Source organism: Eublepharis macularius, chromosome 16, assembly GCF_028583425.1.
Source record: "Eublepharis macularius isolate TG4126 chromosome 16, MPM_Emac_v1.0, whole genome shotgun sequence".
In the NCBI taxonomy this organism is placed as follows: Eukaryota; Metazoa; Chordata; class Lepidosauria; order Squamata; family Eublepharidae; genus Eublepharis; species Eublepharis macularius.
Genome location: NC_072805.1, coordinates 20907794 through 20928462, shown reverse-complemented (window position 1 = coordinate 20928462; position 20669 = coordinate 20907794). Strand labels below are relative to the sequence as shown.

At 45.5% G+C, this 20669-nt stretch overlaps 1 protein-coding gene across 1 annotated transcript in view; it reads left to right on the top strand.

The window, feature by feature from the left end:
- The first annotated feature begins 260 nt into the window (after positions 1-260).
- LOC129343925 (guanine nucleotide-binding protein G(o) subunit alpha) overlaps positions 261-20669 on the top strand; it is a 221155-nt gene continuing 200746 nt past the window's right edge. The window contains exons 1-2 of the mRNA XM_055000328.1: positions 261-378; positions 1062-1104. Of these exons, the coding sequence (XP_054856303.1) occupies positions 261-378; positions 1062-1104 (161 nt within the window). The remainder of the gene's footprint in view (positions 379-1061; positions 1105-20669) is intronic.

Genomic DNA, 20669 nt, shown 5'->3' with positions numbered 1-20669 from the left:
GCGAAAGAGACGCAGAGCCGGGAAGAAGGAAGGAAAGGGAGCGGGGGTTTTTGGGGAGGGGGAGACAACCTCATCTGTTTTTCCCTGGGGCTTGATTTTGAAAAATCCAAACAGAGGTCTACCATTTTTTCCCCCTTTTTTGTGGTCTGGAGTATTTTTTCCCTCCCCCTCCTCTGTTTGCCCCCACTTGGAGTGTCTGAGAAGAGGTGGGGGGGAAGAGAAGCGTCCACCGGCCAGGATAATTTGGGGGGGCCACCACCATGGGATGTACATTGAGCGCGGAGGAGAGAGCCGCCTTGGAAAGAAGCAAAGCCATCGAGAAGAACCTGAAGGAAGATGGCATCAGCGCGGCCAAAGACGTCAAGCTGCTCTTGCTAGGTAAGCCCCGCGCCCCCCCCCCCAAGGTAGGATCGCCCCCCCCCCTCAGTTCCTCTGCTCCCCTTCCTTGCTCGCCATCCATTTTCATTGCACTCCCCGAAAGCAATGCAAAAGAATCTGGCTTCTCTTTTGCACTGTAGGGTTTCAGTGCATTCCTAGCGTTTGGGGAGGGGGGCTTCATTTCCACCCTGCATGAAAAGAAACTGAGTGCTAAGAAAAAAAATCCCACCCCAGCTCTCCTCCCTCCAGAATCAACCCCTTCCGCGGCTAGGTGTAATCTCCCCTTCCTCCATCTTCAGACTAACCATTTGCTGTAGCACAAGCAGGGTCCCTCCCTCCACTACCTGCCCCCCCTCAGTGCCAGCCCCCCCCCCTTACAGGCGTGATTCTAGTAATCCCATTCACTCCTCTGGATGCAGAAAATCACACTGGGAGGCTTCATCAGGAGTCCTCCCCAGGCCCATCCCTGCCCCCCCGCTAATCCCCCCACCCGTTTTGCATTGAAAACTACTACAGCAAATCTCGCAAACTAAGTCACACAAACATGACCCCCCCATGAGTACAGCTGCTCCTTCCCTATGTAATCTCCTTTATCTTCTTATATTCTCACACTCCCAAGATTTTGCCTTTACCGGAATTTTTCTTTAAAACATCTGCTTTTTTCTTATTTTTTGTCCCAACAGGGGCCGGGGAATCCGGAAAAAGCACCATCGTGAAGCAGATGAAGTGAGTTGCTAGAGGCTTTTCTCCTTAGCACAATTCGATCTTGTATATATCCTATATATATATTTCTAAATCTGGTTTTTTTCCCCTGCTGCCAGAGTGACTAAGTTGAGAATAATGCTGGTTGTCAAAGAGAGAGAGAGAAAGGGAGGGGGCTGGGGTCCCTCTTTCTTGCTTCCCTGGTCAGTGTCTTTTTGGGGTGGGGAACAGGCAGGGAGGGGAAGGAAGGGGGGGAAGCGAAGTCTCTCCTGCATGGCATGAATGGGCGTCCGCCATGTTTGAAGTGGGAAGCTCTTATTGGGGGTTGCGTTTCCTGGGCTGCCTTGGGGGGGGGGACCCACACCTGGAACAGAGATGGTCAAAGACTGGGAGCCCAGATGGGCTGGAGGGAGGGGTCGGAGGAGGGAAGGTACCTCTCTCCCCTCCTTGATAAACAGGGGTGGGCTAGGTGAGTGCTGTTCAGGGCTGTGGTGCTGAAGTGGTTTCCCTCGGCCTCTCTCCCTCCCCCAAGGAAAGGAGGGCAGAGGGCCGGTGGGATCCCACCGTGATATGAAGGGTCTCCCATGCAAGCCGGGCATGGCCATGAAACCCAGCCCCGGTCAGTGAAGCTGAAGATCAGGGCTTGCTCAGCCGGTGTGCTCTCTCTCCCCTGCCTCCACCCTGCGTGCCATGTTTGATCTCTTGACCCGGCCTGGTGGGCTTGGCTGATGGGCACCGACTTATTTCTTGGTGGTGGTGGAGGAATCTGTCTACGGATTTATCAAACGAGGCTGGCTGTCGCTCATCGCCCCCCCCCTTTAGATCTGAGCCTCCCCCTCCCTTTTAATTCATTAAGCTTTGCATGGCCTGTTGCAAATTAAGCCGGGTTGTTGGCGGAGACAGATCCGTGGCGGGGCTGCAGAAGAAGCGCAAGCCTGGCTCCTCTTAGTGCCTGCGCGTTTCTTCCCGTGTGGTTGACACACGAGACGCCCGAACCGTGTCAGTTTCAAGGCGCCGCCATAGGCGTTGCTCCTGGGAATGGTGGAGCCATTTTCTTCTGGGCGCCGCATCGCCCCGTTTCTTGTAATGCTCTGTGATGTTGCATGAAAAATCTCACGAGGTGTGTGGGGGGTGGGGGAGAGAAATGTGTCGGGCAGCTGGCGATGCACAGGTGTGCCGTAGCCCCATTGTACAAACACGCGGGCGCGCGCACGGGGGCGCGCACGGGCGGGAAGGGAGTTGCCGTGCGATAAACAAGCGGTCTTTACTGGTGTTACGTGGCCCGTTGCGTCCCCTGGGGAAGAGCTGTGAGCCGCAAAAGGTTATGGCCGAGTGTGAGCTTGTGTGGGTCAGGTGTTCGGATGGCACGGCCCCGGGGAGGTTGGCATCCCGTTGCATTTGCTGGAGAGAGAAGCTCTCCCCGATGAGCCGCGTCGGAATCGGGGCCGGTTCGGCTGGGCAAAAGACGACTGTGCTTCGCTGCTCTTCTGCACTGCACCGCCCTTTGGATGGCTTGCGCGTTGTCAAGGGGGAGGTGAACGGTGGTGTTTGCGGGGAAGGGAAGGAATTGGTGTTTGCAAGCTGGCAACGCCCCGGGGGCCTCGATTCCCATCCACCCCCCCCTTTTTTGCATTGAGTAGATTCCGTGTGTGTGTGAGAGAGAGAGATCTCCCCCCCCCCCGCCCCCAGCCGCCCCTTTAGCAAAGGCGGGCGGTAAAGGTTGCTTTCAGGCGCGGCGAGTGGTGGACAGCGCCCAGCAGAGACGCGGAGAGGCGATTGGCTCTGGGGGAGCTCGGCAAGGCTCGGCTCTGGTCGGGTTCGGCGCTCGGCTCGGCTCCGCTGAAAAGGGGCGCTTCGGCAAGAGCCGGAAAGGCTCGGCTCCAATCGGAAATCTGATTATTCCTCATTAGATCCATGCACAAAGATTTTTGTTTTTTAAAAAGTGCATTTGCATATGATAGTTTGGGACTCTCCTAATTGCAAGTGGGGTAAAATTCTCAAATGAAGCACGTTTCAACAAGATCCAGTTTCAGCCCGTCCTACCCCACAGGGTTGTCGTGAGGATGAAATAAATAATAAGTCGGGATTTCTTCTGACCTGTCTTGACTTTGAGGGAAGATATTAAAAAAAATAATAGTTTTTATATTGCAATTATTTACAACCACATCCTGAGTTTTTTTTATAAAGTTTCCACGCCCTTCAGTAAAGCACATGTAATTTAAAGCATACATTACACGATTAATCATTTAAATCTTTATTTTTAAATGCACAGAATATTCTGTCCTTACAACAACAACTCAGTGGGACAGATCATTTTATTCCAGCAGCATTAAAAAATCTTCTGTGCTAAGATGAGACCCGAAGAGAAATGGTTGCTCTAGGTATTTTAGTGACAAAAATATTGTAAAGAATTATGTATCTTAAATATTAAAAACACATCCGACTGCCATTTATTTATTTATATCCCACTTTTCTCGCCACAGTGGTTTACATCTTTCTCCCCATCCATGTTCTTATCCACACAACAACAACCCTGTAAGGTAGGTGAGACTAAGAGAGCGGCTGACCAAGGTCCCCCAGCAGGCTTCCATGGCAGAGTGGGGATTCGAACCTAGATCTCCCACGTCCTATTATGACCCTCTAACTTCTACACTGCACAGCCCTTTTAGCAAGTCAGGCCATTGATCCACCTACCTAAGCATTGTCTCCTTTGACTGGCATTAGCTCTCCAAGGTGGCAGATGCAGAAAGGTGTTTCTTGATCCCCTGGTACCTGATCTCCATTTAACTAGAGGTGGCACAGAGTGGATCAGAGTATTTCTGTTTGCAAAGCAGGTTCTTGACAGCTAAACCAGCTTGATTAGTTCTGAGAGTTACGGTGCAATTCTAAAAAGAGTTACACACTTCAAGGTCCATTCAAGTCAATGGGCACAGAAGGGTGTAACTTTGTTCAGGATCGCACCGTTAATGTTTCTTTCCTGCCCATGTAGTGGTTACCATTCTAGATGGCATTTTATCCCTCTGCCCAGCTCTACACCCCCATAAACCCCTGTGCCACATGCAGGGTTCGGTCTAGAGGGAGAAAATGGGGCTCAGAGCCCCCTATCTGTAGCCAGCACATTGGTTGTGCACACAGAGTGACTGTTGTTATGAATGGGCAGACGTACCAGGCATTGGTCTTAAAAAGACACGTCCGTGTCTTTGAAAAAGCAAAACAAACAGGGCAACTGTTTGATGTTCGCTGACCTCATAGTTATATTTTTTACTTGTTGCTGTGAAAAAGCTAGCGTAGGAAATTTCTCATAAAAGACACATTTTTTTTTTTTGCAATTTAACTTTGGTTGCTTGTACACGTGCATTCTTTGTAGTGGCCCTCATCTTGTGGAAACGCCTGTCTGAAAAGGTCAGGAGAGCTCCCATTGTCTTGGCTTTCAGCAAACTATGCAAAACCAAATTATTCAAGAGGGGTTTTTCACTAAGATTATAGGGCTGTGCTGTTAGGAATGGCTCAGAGAGATGCCTTGGTAAAGGGACAGGGACTGCAAACTGTACTACTGGGTACTGTCGGTTGGTGTAGATATGCTCCTACTGGGTAGTTTCCACATCATTTAATATGTCGTGCCAAATTACTTATGTCCTGTTTCAGCAATGTTACATCTCTGTATTCAGAATTATGCTTGCTTTCAAATTTCTTCAATCCATATCTTATTGTATTTTTTATTGAATGTTCCCACAGTTGATCGTATTGACTTATACTGTGTAATCCGCTTTGAGTCTCAGTGGAAAGATGGACTATAAATAACATATAAATTAAATAAATTATATCCAAGAGCAAAATAAAGCAGAAATCCAAAACACCTTAAAGACATTTATTTCAACATGGGCTTTCATAAGTCAGTGCTCAGTTCTACAGATGCTATCCGAAAGTGAGTCTTTAAGCTGTCCTCAAAAGCTTGCTCTTTTAACCACTTCTGTGGCTCAGCGGGTAGGACATGTGCCTGGTATGCCGACGGTCCTAGGTTCCATCCTGGACACTTCCAGTTAAAAGATCTCAGAAAGATACTTTGCTGCCCGAGTTCCTGCAGAGGCACTGCCAGTTAGAGTCAACCATAAAGAATGGTCTGATGTAAGGCAGCTTTAGATGTTCCTAAGAATCCCCCCTCTCCGTTTGCAAAAGCACATCTCTGGCCCCGCACAGCCCCTCTTTCATCATCACCTCTGCAGCCTGCAGTAAACTGGACCCCGCATCAATCAGAGACTTGTGATTGCCGCTGATGCTGTTCCCTAATCTCAGTGGAGCTATGAGTCACACATTGGAAAACCCAGAGTCTTGATTGGTCTATAAATAATCTGCTAGGCAAAGTCTTTTGTACCATGCCCTCCCTGGTTTTGAGAAACTTGAGTGCCCCCAGCATAATATGCTTCAGGAAATGCTATGAAGGAAAATATTTGCACGGCTTTACTCAGGGCCTTTCCAGCCCACCCGAACTAGTATTCCAAGCAGCTTATAGCTATTTATAAAAACAAAGTTATAAACAATAAAAATAGTCTAAGAGCAAGGGAGATTCAACTGCTACTGAGCATTGTGATGCGCTGATGCACGCAGATGCGAATTGGGCACATTGATGCATTGGTCTGATGTTCATTCCCAGCTGTGGCCACTGGCTGAACATGACTAGAGCTGTATTGGGAGGAGGGTGTTTAGTTGTGCATATTGGCGTAAAGCAAAGGTTTGCAAATCTGGCTGGGTCTCTCCCTGGGAGCATCCCCTGGTTCCCTTAAAGTCAGCTGATCATATGGGGCTGTGGTGATGGGATTTTTGCTGACAGCTTCCTTTCCTTGTAGGATGCTAGAGCATCGGCATTCGTCAGTAATTCCCTTTGCCCCCCCCCCCAATTGATTCGGGATGTGCTTCATCTTGATTTAAACGGGGACGGAAAGTGAAGTAGCTGAAAGCCAGGAAGGTTATTTATCATCTTGGCGGCAGGCCGGGTAGAAGTGTTTCAAATAAAAATAAAAATGTAATACTTATTTCAGTATAGATGTGCAAATTGTATCAATAAGAAATCGTTATTGTTTTTAATAATAATATTTTTATAGGAGAATTCAGACCAGTAGAAGCTGGATAAAGATCCATGAACCAGGTTCCATTGGGGATGGTGGCTCGTGTTTTAGAATCATAGCTGCCAGTATGGAGAGGGGTTGGTTTGGGATCTTAAGGTTGCTGTGTCTGTTGCTATTGTTGTTGCAGTCTGTCTTTGAGCGCACAGGAGGTGGTCAACTTGTGTTCGACCTATGCCGCTGCTAGTGGGTTCTCATGATGTTCCTCGAGACCCAAATTGGTCTTCTGATAAATATTGGTGAGAAGGATTCTGACTACACCTTGTTTCTGACACGCTGAGTTTTTGCTTGAGGGGAAACATCTTGTATGGACGAGCATTTCATAGTTGGAGCTGCCTCCTTATCATCTCCTTGGCTTCTTAGGAGGCCTAATTTAAACATTTGTTGTTGGCCTGTTCCCCTCTTTCTTTAACATACTTGTATATCCACCTCCTGCATCCATTAAAAGTGAAAATGTTGATGTTACAAAAACGGAAGCAAAACTCTCAGTGCTTCTGCAGACGGAGAGAACTAACCTAAGTAGGTCTATTCACACTTCTACTCAAGTCTGTTCAATGGGACTTAATCCCAGGAAAGTGTTATTAGAACTCTGGTGATAGGCAACTGCTCTCCTCAAGAATCTGCGCTCAGTTTGTATCAGGAAACGCATTCTTCACCAGTCACATACATGGGCTGAAAATAGCCTTAGGTGTTACATGCGAGACTACAGAGAGGTGTCAAATTGTCCTGCATAGACATTTGTCCATCAGGGCTCCTATGAAAGAAAGCGGTATAACTTGTAGTAGAAGTGCTACCAAAACAGATGCAATGAGTAAAAAACCGAATTATTCAAAAAGGCTTTTTTCTCAGCTAGGAAGGCGGTATTATAGGGAGGGGGTCTCAGATGTTTCGCTAATGAGTCAGGAACCATAGACTTCACCATTATGTTGCCTTACATATCATCCGTTGCTTTAAATATGTACTCCTATATACTGCCTGTGCTTCATGTTGTTTAACGTCAGTCCTAGAATTGATTATGTTCTGTTTCAGCAATTCTTCAACCCCATATTGGACCCTTGCTAATGCTATGTTTTTGCAAAATCCTATGACATTGTTTATGGAAATGTTTTTGACACTGTATGGAAATGCCTGCCCTTGTCCTTGCTACTGATTGTACTAATCTCACACTATGTAATCCGCCTTGAGTCTCAGTGAGAAAGACAGACTATAAATGACATAAACAGACAAACAAACAAATAATAAAATTTGCTAAGGCTGATGTAGAATGTGTGACTTTAATAAAGGGGATCAAGCAAGGAAGTTTGGCATCCCGGTATGATTAAGCATAGATACGTTTAATTCCACGTGCTGGCATCCAACTTAGCCAGATAGATCCTATAATGTTCCTTGTGGATTGTAGTGTCAATAGAAGATGTTACTGCCCAGTGCCATTTCATTTGCCCAGCAAGTAGTTTGAAGTCTAATGACTTAAGTCTAATACTGAAATGAATTAAATCTAGTCTGGGAGGCTGAGTGGATGGAAGGCTGCTTAGGAGACATATTTAGACCTTGCTGAGGTTGTTCAAGGAAGAACTGGGAAGAAGGGTAACCAGTCAACAAAATGCAAATACTTCCGGTCATGCCAGTGTAGACAGCTTTTTGCTGATCATGTTTTAGGTTTTGTTTAGATTTGGCAAAATGTTTTCTTTTAAGTGAGTGGAGTCCCACCAGATTAATACTCCCTACACTGCCTTGGCAAACACTGACAGATTTGGAGGGGTGGTAGCTGGGAAGGGCAGAGTTTGGGAAGGATGTGATATCACTTCCAGGTGACATTCTAGGCTTCCTCCCCTAGTCTGTATCGAGACCAGGGGAACTTCCTAGAGATTCACTATGTGGAGGCCATTTTTTGTTCCTGGTTTTCAGTTCCTTGGGAATGGGAAACCGAGGCTGGAGGTGGTAATTCCCCACCCCCCGGTGGGTAAATGAGAGGCCTACATCACCCAGGATCTTCCATCTTTCTGTATGTGGGAATTAGAAGTTTGTGGACGAGGCAGAGGAGGAAGACAAAGGCCATTTGAATTTTTTTTTTAAAAAAAAGATGTTCACTGTGCATAGTTGAGATGGTGGAATAGGTAGACAGCCAGGGCGTGTGTGTTTATAACAGGCCTTCTTTCCCCCATCCCATTACACGGATGCCGCATCGTGACCCAAGATGCACACTGTTCCTGCACTGTTGGTGGCTTTTAAGAAACTTATCACTCCTATGGTCAAGTACCTCATGTCAGGGGCAGGCAGCTTCTGGCAGAGCAGTGGCACTACTGAAATTTTTGATCAGCATTGCCTGAAGGACCAAGACGAGCCTCCTAGATGCTTCCAGTCCTTCCGGTGCTCCCAGGATGTCTGGCTAGGCACAGCCCTCATCCCTTGTTCTTTCTGTTGTTTGCTGACATACTGACATCATCACAGATCCATGTTAGGGGCTGTGGCTAGAGGCAGGCATGAACCAGGAAAATGGCGGCTCATTGCGGTTCACGGTTAGCCACGTTTCACGAACCACGAACCGCCATGAACTTACCTGGTTCACAAACCAGTTTGTTTGGTTCGTCAGTTTGTCACTTCTGGGACTGCAGAAGGTCTGCAGAAAGCCCCCCCCCCCGTTGCCTAGGTAACAGATTGATCAGCATGAGGCTGTCTGCGGTGACAAACTGAAAAACGAACCCTACGAACCGCTCTAAAAATCATAGTGGTTCATCGTGGTTCGTCAGAAATGGGCTCCAACAAACTGCCGGTTCACGAAGCAAAAAACCCCTAAAAACTGGCCCAGTTTGTGACGAACGTTGGTTTGTATTTCAGTTTGTGCCCATCTCTAGCTGTGGCTCAGTGGCAGAGCATCTGTTTCGCATACAAAAAGTTCCAAGTTTAGTCTCAGCATTTCCAGTTAAAAGGATCTGGTTGTGGGTGATTGGAAAGGCTTCGAGCCATCAACAGTCAGAATAGACCCCTTGGTAGATGAATGCTCATGATAGACCAGTGATTTGAGTCAGTAGAAGGTCGCTTCATGAGTTTGGGCAATCAGGCAGACAAAATTTTCTACCCCAGCGCTAGATGCTTTCTTGATTGGTTGCCAATATTGAATTTATGATGGAGGTTGGTGATTTGGCAAGTGTGGTCCTCTGGCTGTGAAACAGGAAAGCCCCTGATTCAAATCTCACATCTACAAAGGCCTCTCTAGGTGCTTTGTATCCCTTGTTCCGCAAAGGTACAAAGGCCTTCCATGTTAAATTGCAAAAAATAAATATATCTCAAACCTGAGAGTCTTGTAAGCATGGCTACAGCCATAGTGGGGCCTATGAATGAACTACCCTGCCCAAGGCCTTTAAAAAAAAACTATACTCTTTAATCTAGGTTGTTGTATAGGGTTGCTAAGTCTCCTGTTATGGCTTAAAAGGGTATCCTGCTATGTTAGGAGACATCCTGCCGGCATTCTACTCTTCTTGTTGTCACAGCAGGAGAATTTTTTTTTAAAAAAATCTCTGTCAACACAATGGTGTTTACATCACTTCTGATGAAAACCCAGAAGTGACATCATGATGTTCTAGGAATCACTAGAAACTCTATAGTAGAGCCATGGCATTTCTGACAATTCCTAGAGCAATGTGACATCACTTTCATGTTGTCCTTAGAAATGATGTAGCACCGTTGGGTTGACAAACCATGTGGCCCTCCCCCCCCAAATCTCACCTACTCTTTAATGACAATCCTTGCTTGTCATTAAAACCTGGATGCTTTCAGACAGAAATACTTCTGACTTAAAAAGGAGGTGCAGAGACTACAGCCCTTCCCTGAATGGTAACACTTTGAATTCTCCCAGCCTGATTTGCTGTGCTCTGTCTCTCTGGTATCCTTTCCCTTCCCATTACTTTCAGACATTATGCATAAGTTATCCAGAAAACATTGCTTGTAGTTAAGACTGCAAGCATGACATGGATGTAAGGCCAATAAAGGTTGCTGAACTGAATTGAATTGACTGCAAGCATGGTAACGTGCTTACAAGAGATAATAGGCAGTTTCAAGAAAGTTTGTGCTTATTTAAGGAAGATGTTTGTTGCAAGTTGGCAAAATCTGGGGAGTGTAAACAAATACTGTTCTTGGTTGTTGGGGGTTTTCTGGGCTGTATTGCCGTGGTCTTGGCATTGTAGTTCCTGACGTTTCGCCAGCAGCTGTGGCTGGCATCTTCAGAGGTGTAGCACCAAAAGACAGAGATCTCTCAGTGTCACAGTGTGGAAAAGATGTAGGTCATTTGTATCTACTCAGGAGGGGTGGGGTTGAGCTGAGTCATTCTGTAAGAGTTTCCCAGGGTGTGGAATGCTAATGGCGGGAGGCTTCACTGTCTCCTGAGGAGGTTCTTTTGCATATGGATTGGTGCTTGATGTGCTAATCTTCTCTGCAGGGCTATTGTCGGGTGTGGAGAGTTTTGTTGGCCTGGTGTTTTTCAGAACCGGAGCCCATGCTCTGTTCATTCTTAAGGTTTCTTCTTTCCTGTTGAAGTTTTGCTTATGCTTGTGAATTTCAATGGCTTCCCTGTGCAGTCTGACAAAGTAGTTGGAAGTGTTGTCCAGTATTTTGGTGTCCTGGAATAAGATACTGTGCCCTGTTTGAGTTAGGCTATGTTCAGCCACAGCTGATTTTTCAGGCTGTCCAAGTCTGCAGTGTCTTTCATGTTCTTTTATTCTTGTCTGGATGCTACGCTTTGTGGTCCCGATGTAAACTTGTCCACAGCTGCAGGGTATACGGTATACTCCTGCAGAGGTGAGGGGATCTCTGCTGTCTTTTGCTGATCGTAGCATCTGTTGTATTTTTCGGGTGGGTCTGAATACTGCTTGAAGGTTATGCTTTTCCATAATACAAAAAAATACAACAGATGCTACGATCAGCAAAAGACAGCAGAGATCCCCTCACCTCTGCAGGAGTATACCGTATACCCTGCAGCTGTGGACAAGTTTACATCGGGACCACAAAGCGTAGCATCCAGACAAGAATAAAAGAACATGAAAGACACTGCAGACTTGGACAGCCTGAAAAATCAGCTGTGGCTGAACATAGCCTAACTCAAACAGGGCACAGTATCTTATTCCAGGACACCAAAATACTGGACAACACTTCCAACTACTTTGTCAGACTGCACAGGGAAGCCATTGAAATTCACAAGCATAAGCAAAACTTCAACAGGAAAGAAGAAACCTTAAGAATGAACAGAGCATGGGCTCCGGTTCTGAAAAACACCAGGCCAACAAAACACTCCACACCCGACAATAGCCCTGCAGAGAAGATTAGCACATCAAGCACCAATCCATATGCAAAAGAACCTCCTCAGGAGACAGTGAAGCCTCCCGCCATTAGCATTCCACACCCTGGGAAACTCTTACAGAATGACTCAGCTCAACCCCACCCCTCCTGAGTAGATACAAATGACCTACATCTTTTCCATACTGTGACACTGAGAGATCTCTGTCTTTTGGTGCTACACCTCTGAAGATGCCAGCCACAGCTGCTGGCGAAACGTCAGGAACTACAATGCCAAGACCACGGCAATACAGCCCGGAAAACCCCCAACAACCATCGTTCTCCGGCCGTGAAAGCCTTCGACAATACATAAATACTGTTCTTATTCAACTAACAATTCAGCAATGCTAAAATGCATAGAAACAGATGTGTATGCTAAGCAAACAGGTTATAAAGGATTGTGTTGGCTATGAAGGAACCCCTTATCTGCCCCCCCTGCCCCGCTACCATTTATTTCTTTAAATGTGTCCTCTCCACTGAATTAGGCGGACTGGTTACTGGCTTGGTTTTTTAAAAAAATGTGTTTACTGAAGATGCGATCCAGTACATAGTTACTCCAGGCTAAGTGCGTTGATTCCAGTGGGTTTACGGTAGCCTAACTCTACATAGGATTGCACTGTCAGCCTTGCTCTGGTTATTGCAGCCGCTCCCGGCACTGAAGAAAGCATACTCCTGTTTTGTATCAAAAGGATTGTGCCTTTGGCAGAGCTACCTGGCATGTGGGCCCGTTTAATTGTTTCTAACAATAGCCTTCCAGTGACTGGAACCAGCACGGGAGTCATCGCACGTGATCTGAAAGAGGCCTCTGCCCTCCCCGAATGTCACCCTTGCTACAACTGCCGGGTTTTGTCTGGTGGGGCATGTGCAATATAAATGCGTACAACCAGTTCACAAATAATCCTGCGCAAGGATTATTTTGAATTGCCTTCTGAGCCAGGGTTTTCCTGGTCTTTGTTAAAATAATTTTAAAAAAGCAGGATTCAGTCACAGACAAAGTGAAGCAGGCTGTTACCGAATCTATACGGGTCTTGCTTGTTAAAGGGGAAAGCAATCTGGTCTAAAATTGCTAGCTGCAAGATTGTCGCCTGTGCTGTGAGCTCGTAGGAGATTGAAAGAAGCTGTCACTGGAGAAGGGGGGGGGGGGGTTGACATTTAGTGTGCAGTGGGTGCCTTCTGGAAGATATTTGCCAGTACTCGTGGAGGTGTAGGAGCAACAGTGATGAAGGGACAAGCCTCAGTTTCTCGCTTGTCCAAATGATAACTTGTGTTCTGCTGCCTCAGCAACTGATGTGATCTGCCTGCCTGCCTGCCTGCCTGCCTGCCTGCCTGCCTGCCTGCCTGCCTGCCTGCCTGCCTGCCTGCCTGCCTATCTATCTATCTATCTATCTATCTATCTATCTATCTATCTATCTATCTATCTATCTATCTATCTATCTATCTATCTATCTGTCTGTCTGTCTGTCTGTCTGTCTGTCTGTCTGTCTGTCTGTCTGTCTGTCTGTCTGTCTGTCTGTCTGTCTGTCTGTCTGTCTGTCTGTCTGTCTGTCTAATCATTTCCACATTGAGCCATATTTGGTTCTAGAGCACTATTCAAACCACCCTTCAACAGGCACGTAAGGTAATATGCAATATGAATTCCAGTGCAGACAGGCATTCGTGGCATTCTCTTGCATTATTCCCCCCCTTTTATTTCTGAAAGGGGAAGAATTGTGTGAGTTAGGGCATGAGGGCACTTGTGTCCTGCATTTCCACATGATTTTGTTGTAAAAAGGTGGTTTATGCTTGTGTAAAACACAGTCACACTTCTTTCAACTCCACTTATGAGATGCTTGAGGCGGGCAGAATCTTTATCAAATGCAACATCCTTTTTGGGGGGGGGGATCTCAGATCTGGTTCCTGTGCAATTAACGTTGCAGCAACAATGACGTTGGAAATAGAAGCCTGACCAGCAAGAGCAGATCTTCTAGATGCTTATCTCAGCACTTTCTGGATCGGAGGGATCCAGAAACGTCATCTTTGCCATTCCAGCCTATCAGTGTAAGGAGACTTCTTTGACTGATGTGGCTGCTCTCTCAGGAGGTCTCTCTGTTTTGCCAAACTAGATTGAACATAGAAGTCTGCTTTCTGCAGAATAAGACGGCACTAGCTCAGCACTTTCTACTCCTTGGGGTCTCAGGCAAGGCAAAACATTTCCTGATACCTGCTTCCTGAAATCTTTTAATAGGAAATGCCAGGGACGTTCTGCATGTTTGTGGCAGGAAACCCGGAAATAATTAATTGGCTTGCAGTGCATGGGGGAGGCGGGAACAGGAAGGAGGGATAATGTGAGCCCACCCGAGAGTACTCCCCAGTTTGTTCTCGTGGTGCACAGGCCCATGGCAGAATCTGCCCCAGCAAAAATACTTAAAATGAAATGTGCACCTAATGCATATTCTACTTGTTTCCCTATTTACTAGAGACAGTAGCTCTTTGCGAATGAACGGACATTAGATGCATTGAAATCAATGCATGTAGAGGGGCAGTGGGCATGAGCGCACCGGTCCTGTCCCTGTCTATGCGTGTTTGTCAGCTCATGAGCATGGAGTCTGTGCACATAGGAATAGACATGGGCACGAACCGGGGAAAAAATGAACCACGTGGTTCGTGGTTCATTCAGTTTCACGGAGCATGAACCATGAACTTTGCTGAACTTGAGCCATTTCGTGAACCGGTTTGCGGTTCGAGGTTCGAGGGAGCCCAGAACGAGCCCCTTCATGCTCACAGCCAAACTAAACAAGACCTTCCCAATGTCCAATGACCACCAAATTTGCAGGGGAGCTAGTCCTCACTGTCCTCTAGAGACCACCTAAGTTTCAGAGAGATTGAACCCCAGGAAAGGCATGATCCATGGGTCCCCCCCTTCCTGTCATTTTCTCTTCACAGTAGTTAAAACTGGAGTGTCTGCTGGCAGCTACTTTGAGGGGCTGCCCTTTTCCTGGCTGGATGCGCCAGAATGGGAGCTCTCTAGTTGGCAGGGACAGCTGCCAATCAAGCATGGAGGTCTCAGATTGGGGGCAACCAAAAGACTGCCACCGTTGCCTGGGCGATGGATTGAATGCTGCCAAAGTGTCTGGCTTCCCGAATCGACAATGGAACAGTAGCTAAAAGTCATTTGTTTCATAAAAATGCAGCCCTACGGAACATGTTTTTCTTTTACTACAAGCCAGCCGTTCTGTCCGGAATTTTGTTCAGTGGTTCGTTTCGTGCCCATCTCTACATAGGAAGTATACATGCATAGGCACACTTCCAGTCCCAGAGATGGTTAAAAAAAAGCAGTATTGCTGTTCATGGGGAAGGAAGCTGTGCCTGCAGACTCCATGCTTATGAGTTGACGATTGTGTGTAGGCAGGCAGGGGAGAGATCAGCATGTCCCTACCTGCTTCCCCTCTATACACATTGATTTCAAAGTGTAAGTGTTCATTTTTTGCTTATTTGCATTCCATTTTTCTCCTCAATGGGGACCCAAACCGGCTGACAACATCGCTTTCTTTTCCTCAATGTTATCCTCCCAACAAGCCCCCTGTGAGGTAGGTTAGGATGAGAGAGAATGGCTGGCCCAAGATCACCCATTGAACTTCCATGATAGAACGGGGATTTGAACTGGGGTCTTCCAAATCCTAGCCTGACCCTCTTACCTTTATCCATGATTAACTCCCCCATTTTTATTCCAACGATTTATCAATTATCTACTTCACTTAGACTCTGCCTTTCTCCCCAGTAGGGATCCAAAGCCAGCTTATATCATTCTCCTCTCCTCCGTTTTATCCTCACAACAACCCTGGGAGGTAGGTTAAGGAGGGGAGTGTATGACTGGGCCAAGCTTCCATGAATTTGAAACTGGGCCTCTCAGGGCCAAGCTACAAGTGACGAATGACACTTGAACGGCAAGTGGATCAAGTGGAGGGCAAGTGAACAGGGAGGAATACACTTGCCGTTCCAGTGTCATTCGTCACTTGTAGCTTGGCCCTCAGACATTAGTCTGACATTCTATCCACTACACCACACTGGCTGTAGCCTAGTACTACATAGTGAGAGCTGCTGTAGCATAGTGGTTAAGTGGCTGGGCTTTGAATCAGCACTCTGCTGGTTCATCTCCCATGACTGCCATGAACTCAGCGGGTGGCCTTGGGTAAGCCATTCCTCTCAGCCCCAGCTCCCCCGGTATCTTGTGGGGATAATAATAACACTGACTTTGTTCATTGCTCTGAGTGTGGCAGAAAGCCAGTATATAAGTACACTGCTGTTGTCTATTTTTTAATTTATTATTTATTTATTTATTTATTTATTTACGTCATTTATAGTCCGCCTTTCTCACTGAGTCTCAAGGCAGATTACACAGAATGAGGTTAATACAATCAGTATCAAGGAAGTACATTTCAATACAATACCATAAGGTAAACATATACAAGCTTAAAGACATAGCATTAGCAAGGGTCCAAGACATAGTAGAGATACTGAAGCAAAACATAATCAATTCTAGGACTAACATTAGACAGCATGGAGCGCTGGTCGTACATAGGAGTACATATTTACAGCAGCAGATAATATGTGAGGCAAAAATGGTGATGTTATGTGAGTTGTAGAGAGCTAGTCTCTTCTTTTTCTGTCCCTGGTAAATCACCATTCCTACTTTGTCTCCTGGGGGAAGGTGTTGGGCATGCCTTTTGTGAACAACACACATACATAATAGTTCTCTAGATTTCAGACCCCGTGAGAACTGAAAACTCCAAATAGGGGAAGGGAGTAGATGCATCCTAGCACATAAATGACTGCTCATAGACCCCCCCCCCCACACGCCCGTGCACTAGCTTATCTGCTCTTTCCCTCTAATAATGCTGCCGCCTGTGTTTTCAGTTACAGCGACTCTATAATAAGTGTAACCAGATCTGTTGTGAGATTAGACCTTCTATTCAACTGTCTTAATTTTTGAAACAAGAAACGGTTACGGTCGGTTTAATGACCCGCCTTGCTTCAGGAAACCATCCTGGTGTAAGACAAGTGGAAACAAGATCCAACAAGTAGAGGAGAGCCTTCATAACAGCAGGACACCAGAGGGGGCCCCCTGGGTCAGATCAGCGGTCCATCCAGTCCAACCTCCTGTTTCACATAATGGCCAACGAGTTGTCCTGCAGGTCCAAAAAACAGGCGCGATTGGCCGAGACCTTCCCTTGATGTATACAATAATTGTAGGACGATATACTCAGAAGGATGTTGCATGTTATTCAATGAAACTCTCTCCCAGATAAGTATTCTTAGGCTCCCAAGAACAAGCAGCCAGACTTATATACCCAGGAGACTCAATTAAAACAATAAAATAGGATAGGAATATACTGAGATAAAACCCACAAGAGCTCCAGGTTATGCGTCTGGTCTGGTCGCCATCTTGGCTCTCTGCCTTCCCTTCCTGTAAAGGAAGACCCATCTTGCAGCTATTGTCTTACAGCACTGGCATTCAGAGATTTGCTACCTCTGGACTAGCTAACTATAGAAATGGGTTTGTTTGTTTTTTGATGTTGTGGCACTTCTGGTCACACCACTGAAGTGACACCATGCATCGTGGCGATGATCTAGCAATCTCCCAGAACTCTATGCCGTGCTATGCCCGACCCTGCCTCAAAAGATCTCAGTGGTTGCCAGCCATCTGGCAACTCTGCTTAGGATGTCTTGTTCCTTTTACTCGCCTTGGCTAGTAGCCATTGTTGGACATCTTCTTCATGAATCTTTCATCTCCACAATTCAAGATCATGGGCGGGGTGTCAGTTAATGGTTTTAGAAATAGTGGTGATGACAGTAAAATGGGGCTGCAATATCATGTTGCTCTTCAGAGGAAGGGTGGGATAAAAATGTGCTAGATACGTAGATATGAGAGCTAGTGTTGTGTAGTGGTTAGAGCATCTGACTAGGCTATGGAAGACCCAAGTTCAAGTTCCCACTCTGCCATGGAAGGTCATTGAGTGACCTCCTTGACCAATCACACACTGTCGGTTTAACCTACCTCACAGGATTGTTGTGGAGAAGAATTTTTCTTTATTTAAGCTATAAACAGTAACATAAAAGCTATAAACGATAAACATAAAAATAAACATAATGTTCTTTAAAAAACACACACACCCTAACAATACATATAAACATAAAATAACAAACAAGAAAAAGAAGAAAAACCCTAAAATTAAACAACACATTGAGTTCCGATTGTCTCCTCAACAAATATACATCATTTTCAAAGTCTCACTTATTCTATGTTAAACATAAGAGCCCTCTTTTTTTCTATTGTTCATGATTCTTAATCCATAAATCCAGATGTCATCAAGTCATTATTATCCATTTCATGTAAAAAGTCTATAAACGGTTTCCATTCAGTCGAGAATGTAACTAATGTCTTATCGGTAATCAGTGAAGCAAGTTTTGCCATTGACACAAACTCCAAAACTTATATCCACCATTCCTCCATTGTAGGCAATGTTGGAGTTTTCCATTTTTGTGCATAGAGTTCTTTTGCTGCCGTGATCAAATATAAAAACAAAGTTCCAAAATATCTTTCCAACTGGCTGTCCATCATTCTCAACAAAAAAGTCTCTGGTTTCAACTGGATTTTAATCTTCAAAATCTTCTGAATCGATGCTTGTATCTGCAAACAGAAACTGTTTGTTTTCTTACATGTCCACCACATATGATAAAACATCCCTTCTTGTTTAGTACATTTCCAACATAGATTTGAAGCATCCTTGTACATTCCAGCCAATTATTCAGGAGTCATATACCGAGACATCATCTTCTAAAAACTTTCCTTAATACTAGAGCTTAATGTAAATTTTAACCCCCTTGTTCACATATTTTCCCATTGCTCCATTAATATATCATATCCACAATTGTTTGCCCATTTAATCATACGTTCTTTTATTTGCTCTTCTGTCTCAAACCTCAAGAAAAGTTTGTACATTTTAGAAATAACATGTTCATCATTTGTACAGAGGGCAATTTCAAATTCAGTTTTAGATTGCTCAAGGTCATAATGTCTCTTGTCTAGTTTAAATCTCTCCGAGATTCGCATATAAGAAAACCATTGGCAAACATGCCCTTTTGCTGCTAAATCCTCTCTTGATTTAATTTTAACTTGACCTTGAGAAACAGGTCATGATAAGTTAACCGTTTAGTTGGACTCACCATTTCCCTTCTTAATAATAACCAGAGAGGTATTTTCGAACAAAACCTAACTTTGTATTTATTCCATACTCTCAAAATGGCACACCGTCAAGGATTGTTGTGAGGATACTGTGGAGCAGAATGATGTAAGCTGCGTTGGGTTCCCGTGGTGGAGAAAGGTGGAGTATAAATGATATGCATTAATAATTATTATTATTCAGTAACAACAACATTCTATTTATATACCGCCCTTCAAAACAACTTAACGCTAATTCAGAATGGTTTATAAAGTGTGTTATTATTATCTTCACAACAATCACCCTGTGATTGGGTGGGTGGGGCTGAGAGAGCTCCTAGAAGCTGTGACTGATCCAAGGTCTCCCAGCTGGCTTCAAGTGGAGGAGAGGGGAATCAATCCCGGCTCGCCAGATTAGAGCCCTGCTGTTCTTAACCTCTATACCAAACTGGCCTCCCACGGTTATGACTGTGGTCAAGTAATAGTTGGTCACACTGACATTATTATTAATAATAAATAACTGCACTTATGTACTGCTCTTCTAGACAGATTAGTGCCCCACCCAGAGCGGTGAACATGTTAGTCTTATTATTATCCCCAGATAGGGTTGCCAGCCTCCAGGTAGAGGCTGGAGATTTCCCGGAATTACATCTGGTCTCCAGGCCACAGAGATCAGTCCACCTGGAGAAAATGGCTACTTTGGGGGGTGGACTCTATGGAATTATGCCATGCCAAGGTCCATTTCCTCCCCGAACCCCACTTTCTCCAGGTTTCTCCAGGTTTCACTCCCCAGATCTCCAGGAATTTCCCAACTTGAAGCTGGCAACCCTATCCCCAGAATACAGCTAGGGAGCTGGGGCTGAAAGGAGTGGCTTACCGAAGGCCACCTACTGAGCTCATGGTAGTAGTGGGATTTGAACCAGTAGAGTGCTGATTTGCAGCCGAACCACTTAACTGCTGTGCTACAGTGAATTAAGTGGTGCCTATCTCTCCTGGGCAGTGAGCAGTTTAACTGTAGCCATAGAGGGTTCACTGCACATTTTCTCCCTCTTGCTCCTGGCCATGATTATTTCCACTTTGCCGGTCTTAGCAGTCTTGAAAATTCTGAACATTCTTTGTTTTTTAAAGTAAGTTTTGCAACCAAGCGTTTGAAGATAACATAGCAAATACAATCAATTCATCTAACTCAAACAAGCTTAAACGTGCTGGATTTTTTTTTTTACTTCTTGGGGTTTCAGAAAAAAAAAAACATTTGCAACATCTCCAGCAATGATTCAACTCCTCTGTTTTCAGTTGCAAGGTAACTGTTGTGCTTGATATGTACGTTACGGGACTTTTAGCACTGGGGCAATGGGCCAGACAAAGAAAGAAACGGAAGTGGTATGTGAATGTTTCACCAAGTCATCCTGCATTTGATTGCAGCTCTTTTCTGATTGATTATTGGATCAGACTTGAGAGATCCTTCTGCTCGAAGGACAAACTTTGACTTAACAAAGCAGAGGGCTCCTTGCAATAACAGGCCCTTGCCTTCCCCCTCCCCAGCTACAAGGTAAATTTATAGCTTCCAGTTCTGCAGCTCAGCAGAAAACCCAAAGTGCTGTATCAACTTGGTAATTTCAAGGTAGCTGCTGCCTGGCCAGTTTTTAAATGAGAATCTCAATTCTGCTAAGCGTGTAGATTTATAATCTATTTGGACCGAACTGGACATCTGAGCTGACAAGCCCTGGACATTATTTCAGGTGCTTGTGCGCAGGCAGTGAACGCTAAACGGGAGGCCGCATAACAAATATTGTCATCGCTTATACCCAGGGGTTGCAAGCATGCCAATGTTAGGGAACCCTTTCCCAAATCAGTTTGTTCGCTGAGGGACCCCTGCATATCTGGCGTTGAACCTGATGTGTTGCCGGGCATGTTCTGGGGTTCATACTTCATCCATGAGAGGTATG